Source organism: Danio aesculapii, chromosome 8 (genome assembly GCF_903798145.1).
Source record: "Danio aesculapii chromosome 8, fDanAes4.1, whole genome shotgun sequence".
Lineage (NCBI taxonomy): Eukaryota > Metazoa > Chordata > Actinopteri > Cypriniformes > Danionidae > Danio > Danio aesculapii.
The window spans coordinates 9,324,622-9,349,860 of NC_079442.1; the positions used below are offsets into that span (position 1 = coordinate 9,324,622).

At 36.4% G+C, this 25,239-nt stretch overlaps 1 protein-coding gene across 1 annotated transcript in view; it reads right to left on the reverse strand.

Annotated features, from left to right (window-relative positions):
- The window catches only part of zgc:162200 (uncharacterized protein LOC558638 homolog), a 44,215-nt gene that overhangs the window by 13,875 nt on the left and 5,101 nt on the right, over positions 1 to 25,239 (reverse strand). The window contains 6 exon segments of the mRNA XM_056463139.1: positions 1,518 to 1,697; positions 5,192 to 6,066; positions 9,734 to 9,814; positions 9,817 to 10,180; positions 13,138 to 13,290; positions 20,730 to 20,942. Of these exon segments, the coding sequence (XP_056319114.1) occupies positions 1,518 to 1,697; positions 5,192 to 6,066; positions 9,734 to 9,814; positions 9,817 to 10,180; positions 13,138 to 13,290; positions 20,730 to 20,942 (1,866 nt within the window).

The following is a 25,239-nucleotide window of genomic DNA, read 5'->3' on the forward strand; positions in this document are numbered from 1 at the left end:
AAAATACATAAACTCACATCACATGATTAAAAGCTAAAGTGACCTCTGAAAAGACTCAAAAGTTGGAGCTGTTCTTTAGGACAGTGGAAGATCGTTCCAGAGTCTTGGAGCTGCTACTGAGAACGCTCTATCACCTCGACATTTTAAGCGTGATCGTGGAACTTGCAGATAGAGATGATCTCTAGAGCGAAGAGATCTCACAGGTTGGTGTATAATAATTAGCTCAGAAATATACTCAGGGGCCAGGCCATGGAGGGATTTAAAAACATACAACAGAACTTTGTACTGAATTCTAAACTGGATTGGCAGCCAGTGTAGGGAAACCAGTACAGGTGTAATGTGTTCTTGTTTTTTTGTGCCTGTTATTCAGCTTCAGCTCAGTAAAGCAGGCTAGGCGGAATAGCACAGGCTAGGCGGAATTGTTGTTAAAAAAAAAAACAAAAAAAAAAAATACATTATTGATGCAATAAAAGGTCCCTTATGAAATTGAAAATAGTCACATTAATCTTTCGCCAAAAGATTTCAGAGGCTGAACAACACTTCCGTGCATATAACCCATTCGTAACACAACACAATTTACATCAGCCTTTCGTGAGTAAACTAGTTTTAAAACATTAACATTACCTGTCTAAAAGAAATACTTCAGCCATGATGTCATCCCTCCTCCAGCGTGCAAAAGTAACTCCAATATTAATTCAGGATTTGAAAAAGTTTTGATTCAGCATTCGTTTTTACCGCTGTCACGCTCTCTCTTGTGCACGTGTAGTGAACGCGGCGTGCGTGCATGTGAAAATGGTGGATCTACGTGATCAGATGTACAAATCTACATTTGTTGACAGACAGTTTGAGCTACTTAATAGAATTATGGGAACTGTTAGCCTGACAAATTTTAATTGGATGAACATTTTTCAGTCTTATGCCTTACCCAGAATATAAAAATACATATAAACACATTTAGATCATTTCCTTTAATCATTACTATTGGAATGTGAAGGACTTTCAACCAGCAAAACAAAAAATGTTTCTGGAGACAATCACCTACTGCACCTTTAAGTACAGCTCTATCATTGTTCAAAGCAAAATAAAATAAAAATGATTCTTTAGGATGTTAGTTTTATTTATTTTTTAAGATTTTTTTCTTTTTGCTGTATTGAAAACAAATAAAACAATGACACCGCTGCATCCAAACCGAACCATTATATCCCTAGTAAAAGATTATTTAGACCACCGTTCAATCAATTCAAAATAAAAACATTTATTGATTAATATATTAGCCGACTAATCAATCTATATTATCCAATTGAAGAATATAAGATATTTAAATCTACTAACAGCTCTCAGAAAAATCAATGAAAATACACAATAAGACTCTACTGCTTGAATTTCATTCAAATTTACAATAGAACACAACCAAAGGATATTATGTGCATAATAATAATAATAAAATAGAACTGAAAAGTAGGGCTTGCATATCAAGTATGTTTTAAATCATCTTACAAATATAACACATGACTTACCTGTTTGTTAGCTTTTAGGACAGTTCTGAGAGTGGCTATCTGCTCTCTCTTGGTGCTCAGAAGTGACTTAAGTTTTAACACCTCTTCAATCAATGCTTCTGTGTCGCGGTCAGATTCAGTGCTTCCACCAGCTGCTGGAGAGGACAAAAAGCTGCGCTGCCTGCACAAGTCCACCGCCACCTTCAAAAGGTGCAGAAATAGGTCAAATACATTTAAACCAAACATTGCTAAATTACAACACAATAGAGCATGTACGGTATGACAGAGAAATGAAAAAATACAAACAAAAACTAAAATATAGGCATATTTTAATATTTATATTGACTTAATTTTTTATTTTTTATTTTATTACTTTAGTTGACAAAGCAAAAAAGCAGCTATTCTCTGAACTTTGGTATTAAAGAAGATTCAGTCAGGCATCCTGATGCAGCCTGTGAGATCAGTTCATAGTTCTCCCCCAAAAAAACTGCTTAAAGGCTTATAAGGATGGTTGACTCAAAGATGAACATTCTGCCATCATTTACATTTACTACCCAATTTCCCTTTTTTATCTTCTCATGTTTTCTGCAATACATTAAAGTCAGTAATAACACAAACAGTTTAATCCTTTGTAGGGAACTTATTAAAATACTCACAATGTGAATGAAACAGTGTTTACCTTAATAAAAACTGATCAAACAACAGCAAATTTAAGAGTTATTTAAGATGCAACAGCATGATTTTATGTACTTTCCATGTAGAATAAAAACACAAACAGATGTGCATTTGTTTGTGCATTAATTCAATTGCAGCAGTCACATGGTTTGCATATGTTTGTAATACAAAGAGCTTGCATTTGTGAGAAGCTGTGATACTTTTAACTCCATCAAAGTCAAATAAATCTGTCTGCATCTTAAGATGCTGTTGTGTTGATCGTCTCCCATCTCCTCCTCCACTCCTCAGCTGAACATGACAAATAGCAGCATTTCTCAAAACGGAGTTGAAAACTAAGTAGTGCTGAAATGTAACTGGTACGTTTCCAGAATAACACTCAGGACAGCTAAGCATTCTTTTTATTGCTAAAGGGCAAAATTACACACTAAAGAAAAATGAAAATGCGGTTTTTGCAGGTTTCACCAAGTCAAATGTGATATATTTTACAATATAACAGGGTTTCTGCAGGTTTCACCAAGTCAAATGTGATATATTTTACAATATAACAGGTTTTCTGCAGGTTTCATCAAGTCAAATGTGATATATTTTACAATATAACGGGTTTTCTGCAGGTTTCACAAAGTCAAATGTGATATATTTTACAATATAACGGGTTTTCTGCAGGTTTCACAAAGTCGAATGTGATATATTTTACCAAATAACGGGTTTTCTGCAGGTTTCACCAAGTCAAATGTGATATATTTTACAATATAACAGGTTTTCTGCAGGTTTCACAAAGTCGAATGTGATATATTTTACAAAATAATGGGTTTTCTGCAGGTTTCACAAAGTCAAATGTGATATATTTTTCAATATAATGCGGTTTCTGCAGGTTTCACAAAGTCAAATGTGATATATTTTACCAAATAACGGGTTTTCTGCAGGTTTCACAAAGTCGAATGTGATATATTTTACCAAATAACGGGTTTTCTGCAGGTTTCACCAAGTCAAATGTGATATATTTTACAATATAACAGGTTTTCTGCAGGTTTCACAAAGTCGAATGTGATATATTTTACAAAATAACGGGTTTTCTGCAGGTTTCACCAAGTCAAATGTGATATATTTTACAAATAATGGTTTTCTGCAGGTTTCACAAAGTCAAATGTGATATATTTTTCAATATAATGCGGTTTCTGCAGGTTTCACAAAGTCAAATGTGATATATTTTACAAAATAACGGGTTTTCTGCAGGTTTCAACAAGTCAAATGTAATATATTTTTTAATATAATGGGGTTTCTGCAAGTTTCACCAAGTCAAATGTGATATATATTTCAATATAACAGGATTTCTGCAGGTTTCACAAAGTCAAATGTGATATTTTTCAATATAACAGGGTTTCTGCAGGTTTCACCTAGTCAAATGTGATATATTTTTCAATACAACGGGGTTTCTGCAGGTTTCACCAAGTCAAATGTGATATATTTTTCAATATAACAGGGTTTCTACAGGTTGTATTGAAAAATATCACATTTGACTTGGTGAAACCATGCAGACACCCCGTTATATTGAAATGTATATCACATTTGACTTGGTGAAACCTATACATTTTTCAATGTAACTGGGTTTCTTCAGGTTTCACCAAGCCAAATGGGATATATTCTTCAATGTAACGGGGTTTCTGCAGGTTTCACCAAGTCAAATGTGATATATTTTTCAAGATAACAGGGTTTCTGCAGGTTTCACATAGTCAAATGTGATATATATTTCAATATAACGAGGTTTCTGCAGGTTTCATTAAGTCAAATCTCAAATGTGATATATTTTTCAATATAACGGGATTTCTGCAGGTTTCACCAAGTCAAATGTGATATTTTTTTCAATATAACAGGATTTTTGCAGGTTTCACCAAGTCAGATGTGATATATATTTTTCAATATAACTGGGTTTTTTGTAGGTTTTACCAAGTCAAATGTGATGTTTTTCAATATAATGGGGTTTCTGCAGGTTTCACCAAGCCAAATGTGATATATTTTTCAATATAACAGGGTTTCTGCAGGTTTCATCAAGTTAAATGTGATATATTTTTCAATATAACTTTTCTGTACAAAAATGGACAACTTTTAAAAACTAGAAATAAACAATGTATTTACAACAGTCTGTCGAAGTCAGTGTCCTCATCAGGTAGCTATAAATACAGGATAGAGAACTTTCAAACAATTGTTATTGTAAGGAAGACAATACAACCCTCTTTGGTAAAAAGAGCTAATAAATAAAACGTTGTTAAAAGTTTTGAGTGGGATTATTTATGAATGGATGGGCATTTGCAATGGGCATTGGCCAGATTGGGTAGATTTACATGAATGTAGAAAATTATGACCGGTTTAAATGATTATATACCTATGAATATTTGTGTGAATTTAAGACTTTTGAATGCCAACAATTTTGCTTTTAAAATTTAAGACATTTTAAGACTATTGAAAAGGGATGAACCAATATGAATTTTTCGCACAATATCAATAACAGATAACTCAGCCGATAACTGACATATCAGCCGATAAATATTTCAAAATGTTATATTTTTATACAGTGAACAACTGATTTTATTTTAAAAACTTCCAAAAAGTTTGAATTGATCTTAGAACAGCCAACAAAAAAAAAGTAATAATTTCAAAATTGCAAGGTGATCATATAGAACCTATATTCATGGTTTCACATAAATCAGCATGCCAAAAATTCTCATCCAATCATAACCAATTAAATGCTCTCCAGTATCTGACATGCCCCGCCCCCTTCAATATGCTTCTCATTTGCTTTTCAGTTAATGCGCTTGAGCTCAACCACTCTTACCGGCAGAGCGCTGATAAAACAAAACGCTATTGGCTGTTTTTAAAAAAAAGGAGGAGCTACACTATAGCTGCGCTTTATCATTATGGTTGAGACTATGTCACAATTTCAAAGTACTTCATGGGACCTTTAAGTGAAAACCATTGTCTTTCTTCTGCCTCCAAATTGTTGTACATACAGATGTGAGACATACCTGCAAATGTTTAATCTGACAGCGTATAACTGCCACCAGGTTGCGCACATTGGTTGGGTCCCTGAAGTCTAGTGTAGGAGACCCGGGACAACTTCCACAGTTAGAGGGTGCATCTCCACTTCCTGTGCTGCTCGGGTCTAGCACTTCACCAGACCGTCTTTGTCTGCGCAAGGATCCACGGTAGTGGTGTGGCAACTGATGGTTTTGTGTTCTCCCTGCTTGGGCACCTTCGCGATAGTAATCCAGTGTAACTCGACTGGGCGTGAGGTTGTTACTAACACACACGTGATGGTAAAGGTTGGCCAGATCCTCTGAGAAAGCCAGAAGCTCTTCCTGTGCAGCACTGAGGTGGCCCTCAGAGTCGGTGGCAACCTGCCGCGTAGCACCGATTTCTCTCTCCAACTGTCCAATTCTCTCCTGGTCTTGTCGGCTAGCAGTAATACACTGGCGAATTTGATCAGCGAGATCCTGCGCCTCTCCTCTCCAACGTTGTTTCTCTAGCTTGCATCGCTCCTCCAGGGTCTTATAGCGTTTTTCAGCATCTTTAAGCTCCTCGTGTAGACGTGCAAGCTCCTCATTGGCTGCTTGCATTCGGCATTCTAATACTTCTGTGCTTTTTGTGTCCACTTCATAGTAGTTGATGCCATTTTCTGGATCTTGGGATGTAGGAGACGAGCTCATTCTATTCCCTTCTTCAGCAGATCTTTTAGAGATCATGCTCTGAAGGTTCTCCAAATGCTGAGTCAGCTGATCCATCTTCTCCTGTTGCTCACTGAAGGCATCTTTAGACTGGATTAACTGCTGCTGGAGCTCATGCACAGTGCTGCTCAGTGTGGCTTTCTCTCTCTCCACCTGGATATGGGTACATAATATGGCTATCAACAAATGATATAAATTTTTATGAGATAGATTCCAACTGGTCAATTAAAATCAAATGCTCAAATTGGTACTGAATGGACTAACAAACAAACAACAAACAAAAGCCCTGTAAAACAACTGATTAATGTAAAAAAAAATTGGTTTCCATTCTGTCTCCTAACCAGTGTTGGGGGTAACGCGTTATAAGTAGGCCCACATGGAATCTGCGTGTGCAGAAACACTCAGATTTCTGCAGATTTTTAGCCTATTGAGTCTATTTATTTATTCACTTGTGTAAATGTGTGTAAATTTAAATTTATTCAGTTTTTAAAAAGATTTCAGTAATATTATTGACTAATATGAACATATTCATTTGATTTATTTACAATACAGTTTGTAAAGTAATATTTTCTGTATTTTAGGAGATATATTACATAGCGACTTGCTTAGTTTACCAATGTATAAGTGGATCTAATTGGATTTGCATTATAAACATTAAACAACACTTAATTTATTATTTTTTATTTCATGTATTAAGTTTTTTACGATACTCCCAAAATCATTCCACAAATCCGCAGACTATTTACAAAATTCTGCACAGAAATAGCAATTAAATTCCGCAGATGTAACGCGGGTTACTTTTTACCTTGCTTAATTGGCTTTAAAATATATATTACAAAATAAAATTTACCTTATTCACATACTCAATGAGAGAGTGTGCTGTGAGGGAATAGACAGTCGGCTTACATTCATCAGCATCAGCTCTCTTTTTTCACAGATAAGTGTACTGTTCTAGCTGGATAACTCAGGATAGTGGTCTATTTCGAGTCAGATGGGGCTATCCGGCATCTTAAAAAGTAAGTAATAAAGTACTTGGCCTACTAAAGATGCAAATGTTTTACGCCGACTCAATTTGGTGAACTGGTTTAACCGGTTCACTTAGAAGATCCGGTTAAAACAAATGATTCATTCACAAATCGCCTGTCATCAATAAACACAGTTAGAAACAGAAACAATGGCAGGCCGAAGACTTACATTTTTGCAATGGATTCTTGTTATTTTGAACTCATTGAAGCAAAGAAGTGGATTGTCATAAATGTAGATTATGTGCAAGTTAAACTTGTCGACTGCAAGAAAATCAACATCGAATAACGTTACCGCCAGCTAAACAACAAATGATTGACACCAGTTCACGTTCCCTTAGGTAAAACAATTAATTTATTGTTGAGGATAGAAGCCACTGTCTACTGTAGAAGCGACTACGTTTTTGTAATATAGTAAGATTTTTTCTCTTTTGGGAAACGATTTACACATTCGTTAAGGCCATGTGAAGCAATTTATTCAATGTATAAAGCGCAAAGATTTATTTTGATTTGGGGTGTTTTTTTATCGTCTTACTGTTCATTTTGTTATAAAAAATTTCAAAGGTTTAAAATCTGTTTTTGCCTTAATATAAAATATTTCATGTTAGTAATCTTAGGTTATTGCTATCTTTATCTCAATGGACATTGAATTTAATAACTAATAACACAAAAATGTACAAAAGTAGCAAAAACATTACTTTACATGCTTTCATTAATCTGTATGTACAGCATGTACAGCTCTGGGCTTAGAAAGGTCTTAAAATATAATTTTTATCCAACATTTTAAAAGGAAAATGAACCTGAACCTCAGCCAGGAAAGGAAAAGTAACGCAAAAGTAATTTTAAGCTTTCCATAAAAACTAAGTAACGCAATTAGTTACTTTTTTGGGGAGTAACTCAATGTAATGCACTACTTTCAAAAGTAACTTTCGCCAACTCTGGTCCTAACATATCATAAAGAACATCAATGTTTACCTTAAAAAAATTACATAAAAATGATTACAAATTTTCAGGTAATAAAACTTGATGTATAAAAATCTGCCTGAGCAGGAAGTGGTGTGAAACAGGAAGCAATGTTCATCTCAGATGAAACTGCCAAGTTAAAAATAAAAACCATGTTATTACATCATTTGAATCTTTGGTTTGAGGTGAGATCTGAAGAGATAGACTTTAGTCAGCAACCTTCATTAACTTTCTTAATCAACTTCCCTAGCCCTTCTGATTTATAAACAGGGTCAGAGTAATGAATTCCCGGTCATATATTATATACAGGTACCTAACTTTTAATTACCTAATTCACAATTTAGAACATACATGTACATGCCAAAAAATTTAAATATCGTGGAAAAGTCCATTTATTTCAATAAATTGTCTCAAAAAGTGAAACTTGTGTATTATACTAATTCACTACAGACAAAATTAAATATTTCAAGCCTTCATTTGTTTCAATTTTTATGATTATGGATTAAAGATCCCCCCACAAATGTAGTATTTCACAAAATAAGAATAATTCATGTGACCAATAAAAAAGGGTCTTAAACAAATCTTGGAAAGTGTGTTATTGTACTGTTTTATGTCCTTCAGGTGAGTTTCCTGGCCAATTAAGAACAGGGAAACCATGGTCCTTACCATGGTCCTCATTGTAGCTTTGGCACTGTGTGCAGGTCCCAAGTCCTGCTGAAAATTAAAATCATCATCTCCAAAAAGCTTGTTGGCAGCAGGAAGCATGAAGTGCTCTAAAACAAGTTGACTGTGGACTTGATAAAAAAACAATGGACCCACACCAGCATATGACATGGCTCTCCAAACCATCACTGACTGTGGAAACTTCACACTTGACTTTAAGCAGCTTGACTTTTATATCTCTCTGTTCTTCCTCCAGACTCCGGGATCTTGATATCCAAATGAAATACAAAATTTGCTTTCATCTGAAAAGAGTTCTTGGAACCACTGCACAATAGACCAGTACTTTTTCTCTTTAGCCCAGCACAGACGCTTCTAACGTTGTTTTTGGTTCAGGAGTGGCTTGACACATGGAATTTTACAGCTGTAGCTCATCTCATACAGCTGTCTGCATGCAATGGTTTTTGATGCTCTGACACCAGCCTCAGACATCCTTGCTTGACAATCCTCTCAAGCTTGCGGTCATACTTGTGCACCTTTTCCAGCCACCTTTTTTGTCCCTTCCTCTTAACACTCTAATAATATACTTAGATACTGCACTCTGAGAGCACCCAGCTTCTTTTGCAATTGCCTTTTGAGACTTTTCCTCTTTATGGAGGGTTCCAATGATGGTCTTTTGCACAACTGTCAAGTCAGAAGTCTTCCCCATGATTCTGAAGCCTAGTTTCAAGGCTTTGCATTAATTAGCAGACTAGATTGAGACACAGGGAGCCTACAATGTTGAACTTTGTCATGATATCCTAATTTTGTGAAACACTGGATTTGAGTTTTTTTTATCTTTAATCCATAATCATTCAAATGGAAACAAACGAAGGCTTGAAATATTTCACTATGTGTGTAGTGAACTAATATAACACACAAGTTTAACTTTTTGAAACAAATTATTGAAATAAATGGACTTTTCCTTGATATTCTAATTCTTTTGCACATACCTGTATATTCAGGATGGAACCAGGATCTTTAATTTACAACAGGTTAACATGTCAATATACAGAAAGAAACCTGTATTTGATGTCTAATCTGGAAAGCTAAATTTGCATGCACGCGTGCATGCAAAATAAGGCCAGGAAAGACAGAGGGAAAGCCCAATAACCCAAAGAAAATGAATAAAGAAGCATGTAGAAGAGGTTTCTCTCACCTGTAGCAAGCTGTTGCTTAAGTTTCTGGCTGTCTGACAGGTGCAGCTCGCTCAGCAGGTCAGACACCAGCCCAGGAGCTTGGGTCTGAGGAACACTTCACTGCTTCTGGGTGTGGAGCACCTGTTTCTCTCCATGCCTTTGGAGTTATTATACCCACTGTCCATTTCTTCATCCTCTTCTTCCTCTCTGTCCTTCTCTCCCTCCCGGCTGTCATTCAGCTGTAGCTCTAAGTGGCTAATAGAGTCGAAGGGATTGAGGGTGAGGGCGGCAACCTCTCGCCTCAGGCTGTTCTTCTGCTCCCTCTCCTCCTTCAGGGCCTCGAGTGCTTCATCCAGTTGGTGCTCTGCAATCTCCCGGAGACGGCCAGCTTCTTCCAGCTGTGCCCTCATCAGCTCCAGCTCCTCATCTTTATGGGTCAACTCCAACTTCACAGACTCAAACTCCACCTGCAAACAAGCACAAATGTAATGTATTTGATAGTCTGTCTGCGTGTAGCTGTGATAAAGTACTAAACTAAAAAAAAAAAAAAAAGGCCTAACAACTGTAAAATGACTTAAATGGGAAGGTGTTATTTACATAAATTATGATTCAACACAGGTTCAGGTGTGTTTTATCAGGGTTGGAGCTAAGAAAATTCTTAAGAGATTCTTGAGTTTGTGGTGTTTTTCCATTTTAGTACTGTAGCTTTACTTAAACGACACATTGCATAGATGACTATTTAAAATAAGCTGATGTTTTTATCAAATATTTATATTTTACATCAGCTTTCACTTCAGTTACTGAAAACTATTTTTATTTAATAATATTTATGAGGTGAATGCACATGAATGACATTACAAAGTTTTTTAAGCTCAGAGGTCCAAAGTTGGGGGTATATCAGAGAGAAACATTGCTGGATCACTAAACTATAATAGAAAATTGTACATTACATATCTTATTATTTATAAGTCAGTGGGTGGAATTCATGGATGCAAAATGAGAGACAAAACAATCAGAGTTAAACCATGCTGTATTTTTTTTTTATAATTTATCAGAATTATATACGTAACTTGTGTCGACGAAAGTGGCTTTAACGTACCTTATGTCGTTATTACGACTTATCAACTCAGTGCTTCCCAAAGGTTTGAAATATACTTGCGGTGGTAGCCTGATTGAAACACACCATTTACCCACATCACATAAATAGTTAACTATATTCGGCAAAATCGGTTTCTCCCTCTCTTTCAAATAGTTCAAATTAATAAAATAATCAGCAAATGAGAAATGAATGACAGAAGGAATATAAACATATTATTTACAAGATTAAAACATGTAGATTTAAAACAAGGCAAAATGCGTTGATTAACCATTACAAATGGTGTACATATATTTTGCAGCCAGTTTAGACCAGTCATTTCAGTCGTACTCTGCAAGCGTATAGTAAAGTTACTCTGAGTCATTTAGATTAAAAAAAATGTATTATTTAATATTTCTCTTGCTTTCGCGACTGTACGCTCGCAGTCAGCAGTGAAGCCAAGCGAAAGTAGGCATTTGTAAAAAGGTAATGCGAAACGCATAGAAACTTCAGAAAGCCGAAGCAAAAGTTGAATTCCGGACATTTTAACGAGATTTAGAACCCGGGCCAGCTCGCCTCTGTGGGTCTGCAGAGCATGTGAGATTGTCTGTAGAAGTGTTGATCTTGCGCACAGAAATGGGTAAATAAGAGAAGATTTTCCACTACTTGGGCAAATTCATCGTGGATGTTTGGTTATATTGGTTGGATACAAACAACTGTAAAGGATGTTAATAATAGTAAAAAAATACAAATAAAAAAAATTACATGTGTCACTAAATATACTTGGGCAGCCGTTAATATACCTGGGTGGCTCGCCCAAGTAAAGGTCTATGTGTGGGAAAGCACTGCAACCTATAAATGAACTAAATCAGGTGTGTTTTGGGTGACATACAACATGCATAGAGCAATGGGTCCACAGGAACAAAATTGAAAACCACTGGACTTCACTGGAAGTTTTCACATTGTAACTTCTATACATTTTTGACACATGGTATTAACAAATAATTTCCTAATATATTACACACCAAATGGATACAAACATACTGTAAGCACTATCACATGGCAGTGTCAATCCCAAAATGATGCTTCTTTAAATGCTGGTGGCATATACTCAAACTTGCTGTTAGATTCCTGACACGACACATATTTGTGAGTTTACTCACTATGTCTAGTCTTGTTACAGAATCAACTCATCAGAACTACTCCACTCATTTGTATATTTAATATCTGAGGCCCTGTCCACACGAACAGAGGTATTTTTTTAAACCACACTTTTTTCTACGCAGTTTTGCTGTTTGCCCATATAAAAATGCAGTGTCAGGTGATGGAAATGGAGCCTTTCTGAAAACTCTGGCCAAGGTAAAGATTTTTCACAACCGGATACAGATTTTCTGATACAAACGGAGATTTCGCCTCATGACATCAGCGTGCGCCCTGTTTTCTCCTTTCTGATTGACCAATTGCTTGGTTCCGCAAGTTTGTGGCATACGCATCGTGTATTCCACATCATCTGCCTGTTATTACATTTGCATTGACCTGTATGGAATATACCCACGAAAATCACATTTGCACTGAACTGTATGGAATATACTCACGAAAATATTTAATTCCCCATTTGAAGTAAATCCAGCATAAGTGTCATTATCTCCGCCTGTTGGTTTGGCTCGCCCTTAACATGCAACAGTGTGTATTGTACTTTCATGTGGACAGAGATTTGTTTTAAAACGAAAGTGACAATAACAATAAGTTTATAAAATACCCCTGTACATGTGAACATGGCCTGAATTTACACTGAGCAAACCAGTTTGTGGTCCAATAGAGGTGGTGTTCTAGTGCCTGTGACTCTGAATATTCATGCACAGAAGTGAATAAAACCTTTCTCTTGTGCAGCTCCTCAGAAGGAAGGCTTTGTCACAAAAGCAGCTGAGACTGAAGGACTACAACAGAAGTATTTGTGCTGCCGTGACTGCAGCTGCGAAAAACACATTGAAAGTCACAAGACATCTCTGGTGAAGCAAATTCCATAAAGGGCGACTAATGTCCAGAAAAACACCAAGTGTGAGGTTTAAGGTCAATCTAGTGTTAACCTTAATGCAGAATTAGTGTTGTCAGTTTCAGTTCCACCACACATACCTGTAGTTTTCAAATAAGCTAGAAAGACTTGATCAGGTGAGTTTAATTAAGGTCGAAGCTAAACTCTGCAGGAGTTTGACGCCCCTCAATTACAGGTCTATTATGCCACATTTAAGGATAAAACAGCTGGTTATATAAAGAAAACAACACGAACAATAGTTAAATCTAATCCTTCTCCGAATCGTAACACCTCTAACATGTTTTTCCCCCACACACCTGGTTCTCCTTAAGCACTGAGACTTGTTTCTGCAGGGAGATATTCTCCTCCTCCAGCTCGCTGTTATCCTGTAGCTGCTGCACCTCTCGAGTCTTGTACTCCTTCATCTCCTCTCTCATTCGGGTCTTCTCCACCTCCAAACACTCACACTCCTAAAGAAAACAGGTTGTCAAAAACAATCCCACTGAACTCAGAACAGACGTTAAGGAATCAATTAAAATCTGCATGTGGTGGTAGCTTTATAGGGTCATAAAATGGACAATCCAAATGTTTTTTCAAATTTACACATATAAGGTGTTACTCTACAATTCTACAATCAACACGGCACATTTCAAAACTAGCCAGTTTTAAGCATAACTCATTACTTTTCTTACTTTCTGAAACATGTGGACAAAGAAATTGTAAATTGATATGCCACATAATATGAGTGACTAGCTGGGTTTTCATCATCTTGTTATAATGTGCATTTTGAAGTATGACATGACAAACAAGGGATGGAAACATCAAATTTTGATAAAAAAAAAAAAAAAAAAAAACAACAAAAAAAACCTCATCTGCGTCACCACTCTGTGAACAGTGCTTGTGGTTAGAGCCAATTACAGACATTTCTGTTGAGCATAATTGGCAAACATAGGCTGCGTCCAAAACCACATACTTCCATACTATACAGTACGGTATAATCATGAGGCGAGCCCAGTAGTGTGTCTGAATTCATAGAATTTGAAAATCAGTATGCGAGAAGTACCCAGATGACTTACTACTTCTGGCAAGATTCTGAAGTGCGCATCCCATGCATGCTGCGCTATCCCATGATGCCCCGCGAGAGAATTCATGAATAAGAGTGAAGCAACGCAAATGACGCAGGTAGGTCATGTGATCATGACAAAATGGCGGATGTAGTATGTCCGAATTCCATACATACTTCTTAGATTCATAGTGTATAGAACATACTTTTCTAATGGCCAAATAGTACGTTTAAATTCAAATGCAGTGCTTACTGAGTAGTAGGCGGTTTCAGACGCAGCCATAGACATTTAAAAACTTGCTTGACTACGCTCAAAAAGTAAGCAGGGTTATTATCTACTGTTGTGTATTTGCTCTAATGGCCCTTTTCCACTGAGTGGTACAGTACGGTACGGTTTGGTATGCTTTTATGGCCGTTTCCACTGTCAAAACGTACCTAAAAGCAAACCGTACCATACCACTTTTGGCCCGTTTCCACTGAGTGGTACAGTACGCTTTTTATGGCCGTTTCCACTGTCAAAAGGTACCTAAAAGCGAACCATACCGTACCACTTTTTGGGCACCCTTTGCAAAGGGTATCTAGCGCGACAAAAGGGTACCAAAAGGTGCAGCTAGACGCACAGCTGAACACTATTGGTTTACAGAGAAGCGCCACTCGCGTACACACAAGCAGAAGAATGAAAAAGTAACCACCATTTTTAAATACACAGCCAAGATATTACATCATAATACTATATGCATATAATAACGAGCCATGGTTGACTCGAGCTCAGACAAACCTTGTCGTTGTCTTGATGTACAGCCAGAAACAAAAACCGGAGCACCGGAGAGCATGTGTCGACGCACTAACCACTACACCACTGGCACTGACACCTTTAGGACTATTATGAACTCAGAATGATGGAATTACTTTTTAACAGAGGTTCCATGTGCTGCTGAAGATTAAAGATAGAGATGAGAGGTTTGCACTGACTGTGGGCTATATGTTGCGTGTTGTTTTTGAACCCAAATAAGGACTAAAATGTATGCTGTGTGTAGTTTTTTTGTAATTGGTAACATATCAGAGACTGTAAGGGGCTGCATGTGTTCATATATGTTGCATTTATTTATTTTATATAAATCACAGACATTACAGTAGGCTATTTCGCATTATCATTGAGCTGCAGTTATGATCAAATCATGTTCATTGAAAGGTTAGTAATGAACATTTATGCACAAGTATTTATGTGTATAAAGCATCTGTTTTGAGGGAAGTGCTTCTCATATAAAACAACCCGTATGGGTTTACTTTGACATTCCCTTGAGCAAGAATGACGTTGATTGAAACTTTCTGTCGTACACCACATCCGTCAAAAGGGTACCCTTGGTACCCTTTAGGCCAGGCATGTCCAAGCTCGGTCCTGGAGGGCCGGTGTCCTGCAAAGTTTAGTTCCAACCCCAATCAGACACACCTGGCTAGCTAATCAAGCACTTACTAGGCTTTCTAGAAACATCCGTGCAGGTGTGTTGAGGCAAGTTGGAGCTAAAATCTGCATGACACCGGCCCTCCAGGACCGAGTTTGGACACCCCTGCTTTAGGCAGTGGAAATGCAAGCCTGATAAAGGTGATCCATAACGACCAGTACCATACTGTACCACTTAGTGGAAACGGGCCAAATGCACCTGTTGTCTTCTGTGCCTGTACTTGAGTTTTGTTTACATTAAAACTGGTGTGTTTTCTTACAGCTGGTAAAGTTAATGGTTCAGTTCAAATATCTGACTGCTTGTATTAAAAGATTAAATTGCATTATTGTGAAGTAAAATATTGTGTGGAATCGAAGACATGATAATCGTAACCAAACTGAACCATGAGATCAGTATAAGTTTGGACCCCTAGTCTATCCATTATGCTTGCCTTGTTTACTTTTGGTAACTAGGTTACCAAAACTACACTCAGCCTCTCTAACAACTTGATGGAAACACACCATGGCATGTATTGAGGGTTTGCAATATTAAATTACTAAAAATAATATTATTTTATTCATTTATTGTCCTTTATTCACTGAAAATTATAAAAACATTGTTTTATTTTGTTTTAATTAATATAATAAATAGCATAATGCTAAACTGTGTATATTGTTAACCACTAGGAGATTACAGACAATTATCAATTTTAATAGTATTACAACAGTTAAAATAATAGTTGAAACCTTTGGGACATTTACTACTAGACTAGGCTACTAGACTAGATCTTATTCTAACGTTTAATGCAGAGAAGAAATCTATCCCTGAAGCCTAAAGCCCTGGTCAGATCACACAATTTTGGCACAATTTCCTTGACATAGGGTGTCGTGGGGATTCGTAATCGACAAATGGGTGTCGCGACACAATTCAAACATTTCTTCTCATGTAATGTGGCATAGTTCACGACAAACAATGCCAATCACAGAAAGTCTAGCATGTTTAATTTTTGCCCCAATCTTCACAAAGAGTTCCGTCACGTGGATGACACTGTGCAATAGGAGCACATCTATTCTCAGTTATATCAGCGAGTGCTGCCGTTAATGCGCTGGTCAGGTAATCAAAAAATAGGCAGCATATTTACTTTTGGGTGGGTCACGGGTGGATAAGATCAATCATTGGTTATGCAAACTTTAACTACCTTTTTTTAACATATTAAGGTGTTTAAAGCAATTTTTCTGACAGACTGGCACAAATATGCAGACATCTTCATTTTCACAACAAGTCACGTTCATTTTATTTAACAATAAATGTTCCAGTCCAGTTATCTCTCCAAGAGTAGTCCCTTCTATTGAAACACTGTCAAAACTCCATACAAATTTTCCTGTTTGAAATGAACTTGTGTATGAAATCATTCAATGATCACGACATGCTCGTTTATATGTCATTACTTAATCAAATATCTGACAAATTAAAAATAGATGTGTAAGTGTGTGTTTGTTTATGAACAGTGAGAATATTTTGCCATTTCACTGCATCACCACCTTTAAAATATGCTTGACATTGATACAGCTGTCTGTGACAAGTGTATTGTACGTGCACAATAGTTCTATAAGTAGTTCACATGGCCTCTCTTTTTTTCAAGCTGACACTGAAACTCAAGCAGGCTTGGTGTCACATGATCTGGCCTCATGAAAACAAGGTGTCTTATTCCCACTTTTACTTTGATCAGCTAGAGATCTAGCAAAGGGTACGTCCTTTATCACCATTTCAGCTGTTTATTTGTGTTTAATGCCACGCCAGCATCTACAGCAGGGATAAAAAAATAAAAAAAAGAATCCGGTCCCACTAGTTTAGTATGTCTTAAATTTAGAGGTTTCTTTTTCCAACATTAGGACTAATTGCATGGAGTTTGTTCCATTAGTACAGATCTTATTCTCTTTTTCATTTGTTATTAACATATGAGGCAATGCAGTGGTTATCGCTGTCCCCTAACAGCAAGAAGGTCGCTGGTTCGAGTGGAGTTTGCATGTTCTCCTTGTGTTCGCATGGGTTTCCTTCAGGTGCAATAGGTGAATTGGGTCCATAGTGTATGTGTGTGAATAAGTGTGTATGGATGTTTCCCAGTGATGGGTTGCAGCTGCAAGGGCATCCGCTGCGTAATACATTTTGGATAAGTTGGTGGTTCATTCCGCTGTGGCGACCCCTGATTAATAAAGGGACCAAGCCAATAAGAAAATGAATGAATGAATGACATATGAACAAAATATTGGTACTATTTTAGTCCATAGAGGTTTTCTGCACGAAACTGGAAAAATATGTGATATTCGATTGATTAGTATTGTCATAATATCTCTTATGACTTTCCTTAGAAATGTTTTTTTTTATTTGCTGTTTTAAATTATTTATTTATTTATTTATTTATTTATTTATTTAATGACATTAAAATAAACAGGTAAAATATATTTCTTTATATTTTAGAAATATATTTTATTTATAACTAATTAATAAATTATATTTATTTATTTATTTGACATGGACATTACAATTAAACTGGACAACCAAATGCTTTTGATTAAGTGTTTTAGCAGACTTGCTAATTCTCAACACCTGTCCACAGGAGGCTTGACAAAATGAAAATAAAATAGATAAATACACAACATTATAATTCTTTACATAAAATTACTGAAGGCAAAAGCAAAGGCAGCATGATCAAACAAACTAGTAGTCTAATTAATAGATTTATAAACTACATATACTTTATATATCAAATTAATCCTAATTCAGACAAAAAAAATGTGACAAGGTGCAAATATTCTGTCGTTTAAAACACTATGAGTGAGTGAAAACCTAGGCAGATATTCATTTTCCTGTCATCTCAACTCCCGCTATTAGTGCTACTAGTGCTTATTTTCAGCTCTGAGTTCACTTTTGGGCTGCTCCAGCCAACAGCAGAACAGCAACTACTAGGGTGGTCGTAAAGATCGTAAAGCCCCATCTGATTGTATAAAAAAAATTGATAAACAGATAATGCCTTAAATCAATGTAATTTATCACACACCTGCGATATGTAGTGCATAAACTATTAAGTTTAAGTAACAACGTAAAATAAGTTAAAGCAACATAAAAATATTTGTCTTGAATTTTGTCATTACATTACACTATAAAAAGAGTTTATTTTTATTTTTTTATATGCAGTTATGAATACTTAGGCCCAATCCCAATTCTACACCTTATTACTTCACCTTACCCCTCATTCATATGAAGGGGTATCCCAATTCTCTTTAGCTTGAAGGCATAGGGCTGAGGGTTTTCCAAACAGATTTTCCAGGACCACACTAGAAACCAAGGGGTACAAAATTACCTTATTACAGTGTCTGATAGGGCTGTGCAATTTGGGCAAAATATATAAATGCGATTTTTTTTTTTTAAAGATATTGCGATTTACGATTTACATTTGTAGTCAAGCTTCAGCTCAATAATCTGTAAGCCGTGGCAACAATTCTGCGACAGCTCTTAAAAATGACCTGTTTGTTCAGTGTCTGTGACTTTGAAACTAAAATATTATATTCCCATATTACAAATGCTGTTTTTCTTGGATATTAATTTGTCTATTAATGCTTCTGAAGCAGCAGATGCCATAACCCCACTTGTCAGCGCTTTCCTGTTTGTTTTCTATTTTTTATTATTGTGGGCGTAGTTCAGTTGCACAATTATGATTGGGCAGGATGAAAGTGTGCTAACTCATTTGGCTAGTAAGGCTGTCACACACAGCCGATGTTCTGTCGATTTACTCTACGTTGTCAGATTGTCCTACCTCCCATTCAAAAAGTGAGTAGCACATTTTGGAGACGCAATATGCTACCCATCAGATTTTGCTACCAGTTTAAATTTTAATGTGGATTCAGTGTTTCCTCTAGGATTTTTTCCAGCTGTGGCAGCAGACTCTGTTGGGCCTTTTACACAGATCTACCTGTGGTGTTATTTCATTGACAAATTTCATGAGCGCAGTATTACAAGTCGAGATCTTATTCATGTAATACAAGCATGTAAATCTCTATGCTCGAGTGGCGATTTTCTCTGTTCGTGCACAAATTTCTTGCGCGCGCTCAAATATACGCTACTCAAGTGCAGATTGTCTTGTGCGCTCTTAAATAAACGCTGCTGAAGTGCGCTTTAGTGCGTTTATGTAACGAGAATGTCTCCAACATTTATTAGATTTGCTAGGAATATTTGTGAATGTCTCCAATAGACCTACAGAGCGGCGTTAATGCGTCCTGAAGTAAAGTGAAACAGTTATGTAGCACTACTACAATTAGAGAAAAGTTTGCACTATTATAATTCACTTACCTTTTAATATGTTTTGTTGTGATTATAGCCTGCTGTTTAAAAAAACAACTGAATGTTTTGAATGAGAAGCTGTAATGTAGCCGTGGCGGGATGAATTTTGTTGTGGCTCCCCGCCATGGAACAATGTATGTAGTGGAAACCATGGGATTAATGTTATATGAAGCTGTAATATAGCCCTAATCTACCTAATCCCAAACCTCAGAACCATTTAAACAGTGTTGATAGCATAACCTGGTGTGTAGGATAAAATGTCAGTACACCGGCAGCCATGTATTTGCTCTGGGCAGCGGAAATTAAATAATCCATATACATTTATATCGTAGCTTCTTGCTTTTAACTAATCACAAATTGCGATTCGATTCAAATTGCGATTCGATTAAATCACACAGCCCTAGAATCTAGAAACACTATAATGTTCATGTTGTTTAGAGCAGTGTTTCTCAACCACGTTCCTGGAGGACGACCAGCGCTGCATGTTTTGGATGTCTCCTTTATCTCACCCATCACAGGTTTTCAGTCTCTACTATTGAGCTGATGATCAGAATCAGGTGTGTTTGGTTAAGGAAACATGGAAAATGTGCAGGGCTAGTGGTCCTCCAGGGACATGGTTGAGAAACACTGGACTAATAAATATGATGAATAACGTTATATATAGATGAATATGGCCATGGGATTAAAACACAATAGACAATTACGAGCTTATTGCCACATTGCATCATTGTGATAACATGATATTGTTGCCTTCAGTCATCTCCCGAAGATAAATACCAAAAAATAATGCCACCGGAATAACTACAGCAGTCACCATCATCGACATATGATCACGTGCGAGTCCCATTTGAGTCCCCATGATAACCCATTTCTTAAGTGTGGGAAAGGGCTTTAAATTTACCCCCGTTTCAAGGGCCAAGGGGAAGGAGTAGGGAATAAAACATATAGAATTGGGATTTCTTTTATTATAATACAGTATTACATATCTAGTGTTCAACCTTTTATTATAATATAGTATTACATATCTAGGGTTCAACCTTTCTGATTGATGACATTATAAACGTACCTTCTTCATCTGTGTGGAAAGGCTGACCAGCCTCTCGTTTTCAGCCGAGGTATTGTTCAGCATGACTCGGGCCTGTTTAAGCTCCGCCTGCAGCTCGTCCATGCGAATATCCATTTCTGCCTCCTTGTTGGCCGACTCCTGCAGGAGCCGCTCTTCTCGACTCTCGCCATCTGCAGCTGCACGCTTATGGCTGCTCACAGAGTCTGCCAGTGCCTATAAAGCGCATACACATTTCAATCAATCATTCACTGTTGTCCATTAAAGTTAAAACACTGAGTTACACTATTAAAGACTGCCAATTCCCAACAATAGAAGAAACAAAACAATGAGATGATTGACAGAACCAACAAGCGATTCTGACACAATTTACGTCCCTCTGCTACTTTGCGTGAATATGTGAAATTCTTTTAACGGGAACAGCAGTTTTCGGAGCTGTTGAAAATTAAGAAGTTGTCCGTCTTGAGTTATTCGAAGGAATTTGTTTATTTGCCTTGCCAACAAACAACAGCAACTGCATCGAGAGTGGTTGAAGTGAAACACTATACACATCACTGCTTCACATTCTGACTTCAGTGAGGGTGTAATTACAATGTTTAGTTTACACTAAGTGCTTTGACAAATGGTAACAAACGTACGGCAGATCGTCTCGCACTGAACTGAGCCGCTTCCAGATGATCCAAGATTGTCCAGGTTGCTAGTAAATGTAGCACACAATTTTCTGAACATTATAATTTGTGTCGTGTGACAACATGTGGGAGAAACATGCTTGTGCTGCTCTATAATTAATGATGAAAGGAAGCCTGAAGAGGGGGAAGTGCTCTATACCTCTCTGTATAAGTTAACAGTATGTTTAGCTGCTTAAAAAAAGACTAGCCTCGTTCAGCCAAAAAAGTTAATATCAATGTCATCTCAACTCATCTCTTTAAATTATGGGAAATAAAGATGACAGTATTTCTGAACTCTTATCTATCATACAAAAGCATGAGGTGATTTGTAATGCCAAGCTAAAAAAACAAAACACAAAAAAGTATTAAAAGTCACCCATGGTTTCGAAGTTCTTGCAATAGGTGGCGAGGAAAAGGAAAAGTCAGAAAATGTACAAATGTAAATTTTTATTTTATCTAAATGTATAATGCAAGTTGCAAATGTGTTACTGAACCTGCAAATGTGTTTTAAAATGATCTTTAGAAGCTTTAAAATAATCCTTTTTTTAGATTTTATATTATTTTTATTATTAATATTATTATTAATAATAATTAAATAGGCTACGCAATAATGGAAAACTTTGACATTGCGATATTTAGTTTTGCTGTGATTTACATTGCGATATGAATACAATTTCACCAAAAGGCTTGAATAGCTCTATTTGGAAAGAATTCATTAAATTTGACTGATTTGAGATTATTCTGAAAGATTACGGGAATTATTCTGGATTATTATTGGGAAGATAGAAGTGAAATATTTTACATGACAGTATTCAAGCACAGAAATTCTCAGAAATTTCTCTCATTCAAATTGTGTAAATTTAATAATCAAATTATAATAATTGAATAATAAAATAACACTGTATAGTCTTTGTTGTATAAATAATTTAATAAATTTTTCAGAGTACTGAATATTTTACAATTTATTTTTATTCAGCTGATTATTTCTTCTTTTATTTTCAATAAAATTACAGGATCTAAGTTTTGTTTATTAAAACCAAAATTGTCTTGCAGTGCTGTGTTGTAATAAATGGAAAGCAAATAACATTTGTCTCCTCCCCTTTTTTTGGCTGATACGAAAAACGGTCCGATCCATGACTAAAAAACATTATGTGATCCGTTACATCACTTATACATAAATAATAATTTTAATAAAAATTATTCCATTGAAAAGATGCATTCATTCAACCCAAATATTGATTAGTAGAATCATGAAAGACTAAACAGCAAATTGAATGTGAACCACGTCTATATGTGTAGATCATACAACTACCAGACATGCTTTCTCTAGCCCACTGAACCCAGATCTGTTCATTCCAGTCATCTCACTCTACCACACTCACCTACTTTGATGATTTCATGCTCTACTAATCAGACACACAGAGAGACAGAGAAATACACAAGCCTAATCTTCATACACCAGAGGCTGTTCATCAACCATGTGTCACATGTGAACTTTCAATAAAATGAGTCACATATTAGCTGTAGTTTGCCAATAAATAATAATACATAGATGCATGTAACTGCCTAAATATGCTGCTAAATACAAATACTCTAAATGCTCAAGGATTTTGGGGAGCAGATTTATGTAATAAATCGGATAACAAAGAGAGAAATATGCTGAGGCATAGCAGGCTTACAGGCTAAATGTTTTCAACTCTGGCCAGAGACCACAACAACAGCTGTCTAAACAGTGCTCTATTAATAGCATCTTAAAATGACAGTGTCCACACAAAACCTCTGTAATCTAAAACACAAGAAAAATAGCAATGTTTTTTCTCCATTTATGAGAACATTTGCAAAACAGCAACTGGAAAGTGTTTTGATATTATTATTTTTTAATCTGAGTGAACAGAAATGAGCTGACAAGTTCTTGCAAAGCTCCAGCACTTTCAGCAATTCAAACATTCATTGCTTATGTTAAGCAAAATGCAAGCTATTGGACCGTTCTTCAGTGCTTGATGAAACATACTAAATCATTTAGTTTTTTTAACGATATCAAGACTACTTGCACACATTTTAAGACCTCATAACCACTTAAGGTATCAACCGGTAACATTGGCGATATTTTAAACGACAGTAGATTTCCTAAATATTGATTGTAAGAAGCTAATCCTAAACTAAAACATTATTCATATACAGAATAAAAATGCTAATCCAACAGGTGACTCCTATAGACCTTTTTATTTGTTGCTGCATGGAGGGTGCCATAGTGACCAGCGCAGAACTTGGAGAGTGGAGAGCATGAGAGTGGTCTTCGCTGACATCCAGCGTTCTCCAGCCTTCAGCGCCTAGACTGCAGCTCTGCAAAAGACGTTTGGCCATAGGAAAAATGGCCGTGTCCAACTGAGCCTGGTTTCTCTCAAGGTTTTTTAATTCTTCACTTCAATTGTGATTTTAACGACAATTTCAACGACAATTGGTGAAGTTTTTTCCTCGCCATTGGTTTGCATGGTTCGGGACATGTAGAGCTGCGCATCGATGGATTGCTCTTCAGTGTTTGAACTACGTATTGAATATTAAACCACACTGAACTGAGCTAAACGGAACTTAAACTCTGAAAACTGAACTGACACAGTTTCAATTTACTATAATCTTCTATGTGAAGCTGTTTTGACACAATTTACATTGTAAAAGCGCTATAGAAAAAGGTGAATTATAATTGAACTTCCGTTAAGAACTGTCATCAGCCAGAGCAGCGTTTCTCAACTGGGTGTCAATACTGTTTTCAGTGGCTTAAGGAGTGTTTTGTGATGCAAAAATTTAATTTTGAAAGAAAGATGTGTGTTAAAGTTGTTATACTTCTGTTAGATGTGTTTCAAGTGCGAGAGAAAAGCGCTCTCCTAATTCAGTGTCTGCCATCAGATCAGATGCTGGAGTATAGTGTCAGAGTTCCTGACCTGTCAGCTGTTATAACGTACTCTGCAGCTCTTCAATGCAAACAGACACACAAACAATACCTCACTGCATTATAAAGAGCAAACCATATTACTGACATGAAACTAGCAGGTACGTAAACCATGCAATTTCCAAAAATGACAAATAAAAGTATGTTACTAATACTCTGCTGGCTGATTTGCATGTTGATTCTAATCGGGAGCAGTTATGTTTCATTTACGTTAGTTAGTTTGTATTGGGTAGTATTTATCATGGTATGTTTTTTATGTCATTTCAAAATGCCACTTTATTTTCACTTTGTGACACTTATAAAATCAAAGCACTAGTGGAACAGTACAGGCTACGTGTGGGTGTCAAACATTTTAGTGAATTACATTTGTTTCAGCTAGTTATATATTGAAAAGAACGAAAAAATTACCACTTTATCGATGACGAGGCTTCATTTAAAATGGCAGAAGATGCCTCGCAGCAGTTGTTTTCCGTCCCATTGGATCACATTTTTTAAATGATCAGCCCAGGAGGTGGTGCTAGATAGCAGTATTAGATCAAATACATTAAAAGCAAGTAAAATCAAACTATTAAATGATTAAAACTGCAGTTTCAAAGCTGTCCTAACGTGACTCTTTATACACATCAGCAGCCGACCGGAAGTTCTTAGCATCCTCCTTGCGCATTCACGCAAAGCAAAATGGGTAATTTTGCGTCTTAAGAAAAAGGTCTATAGATGAATTAACATGTTAGTAAACATCCAGGATGTGCGTGCAGCGAGGTTGCAGAAAAAAAACTGGGAGCGCTAGCATTTACAGCGAGGGAATGACATCCGATGCAGTACAGAGTTTGTTGTTGGCTTAGACACTAAATATTACCTATGAAATGCCTTAATGCTTTGTTTTCTTTGTTTGCTTGTT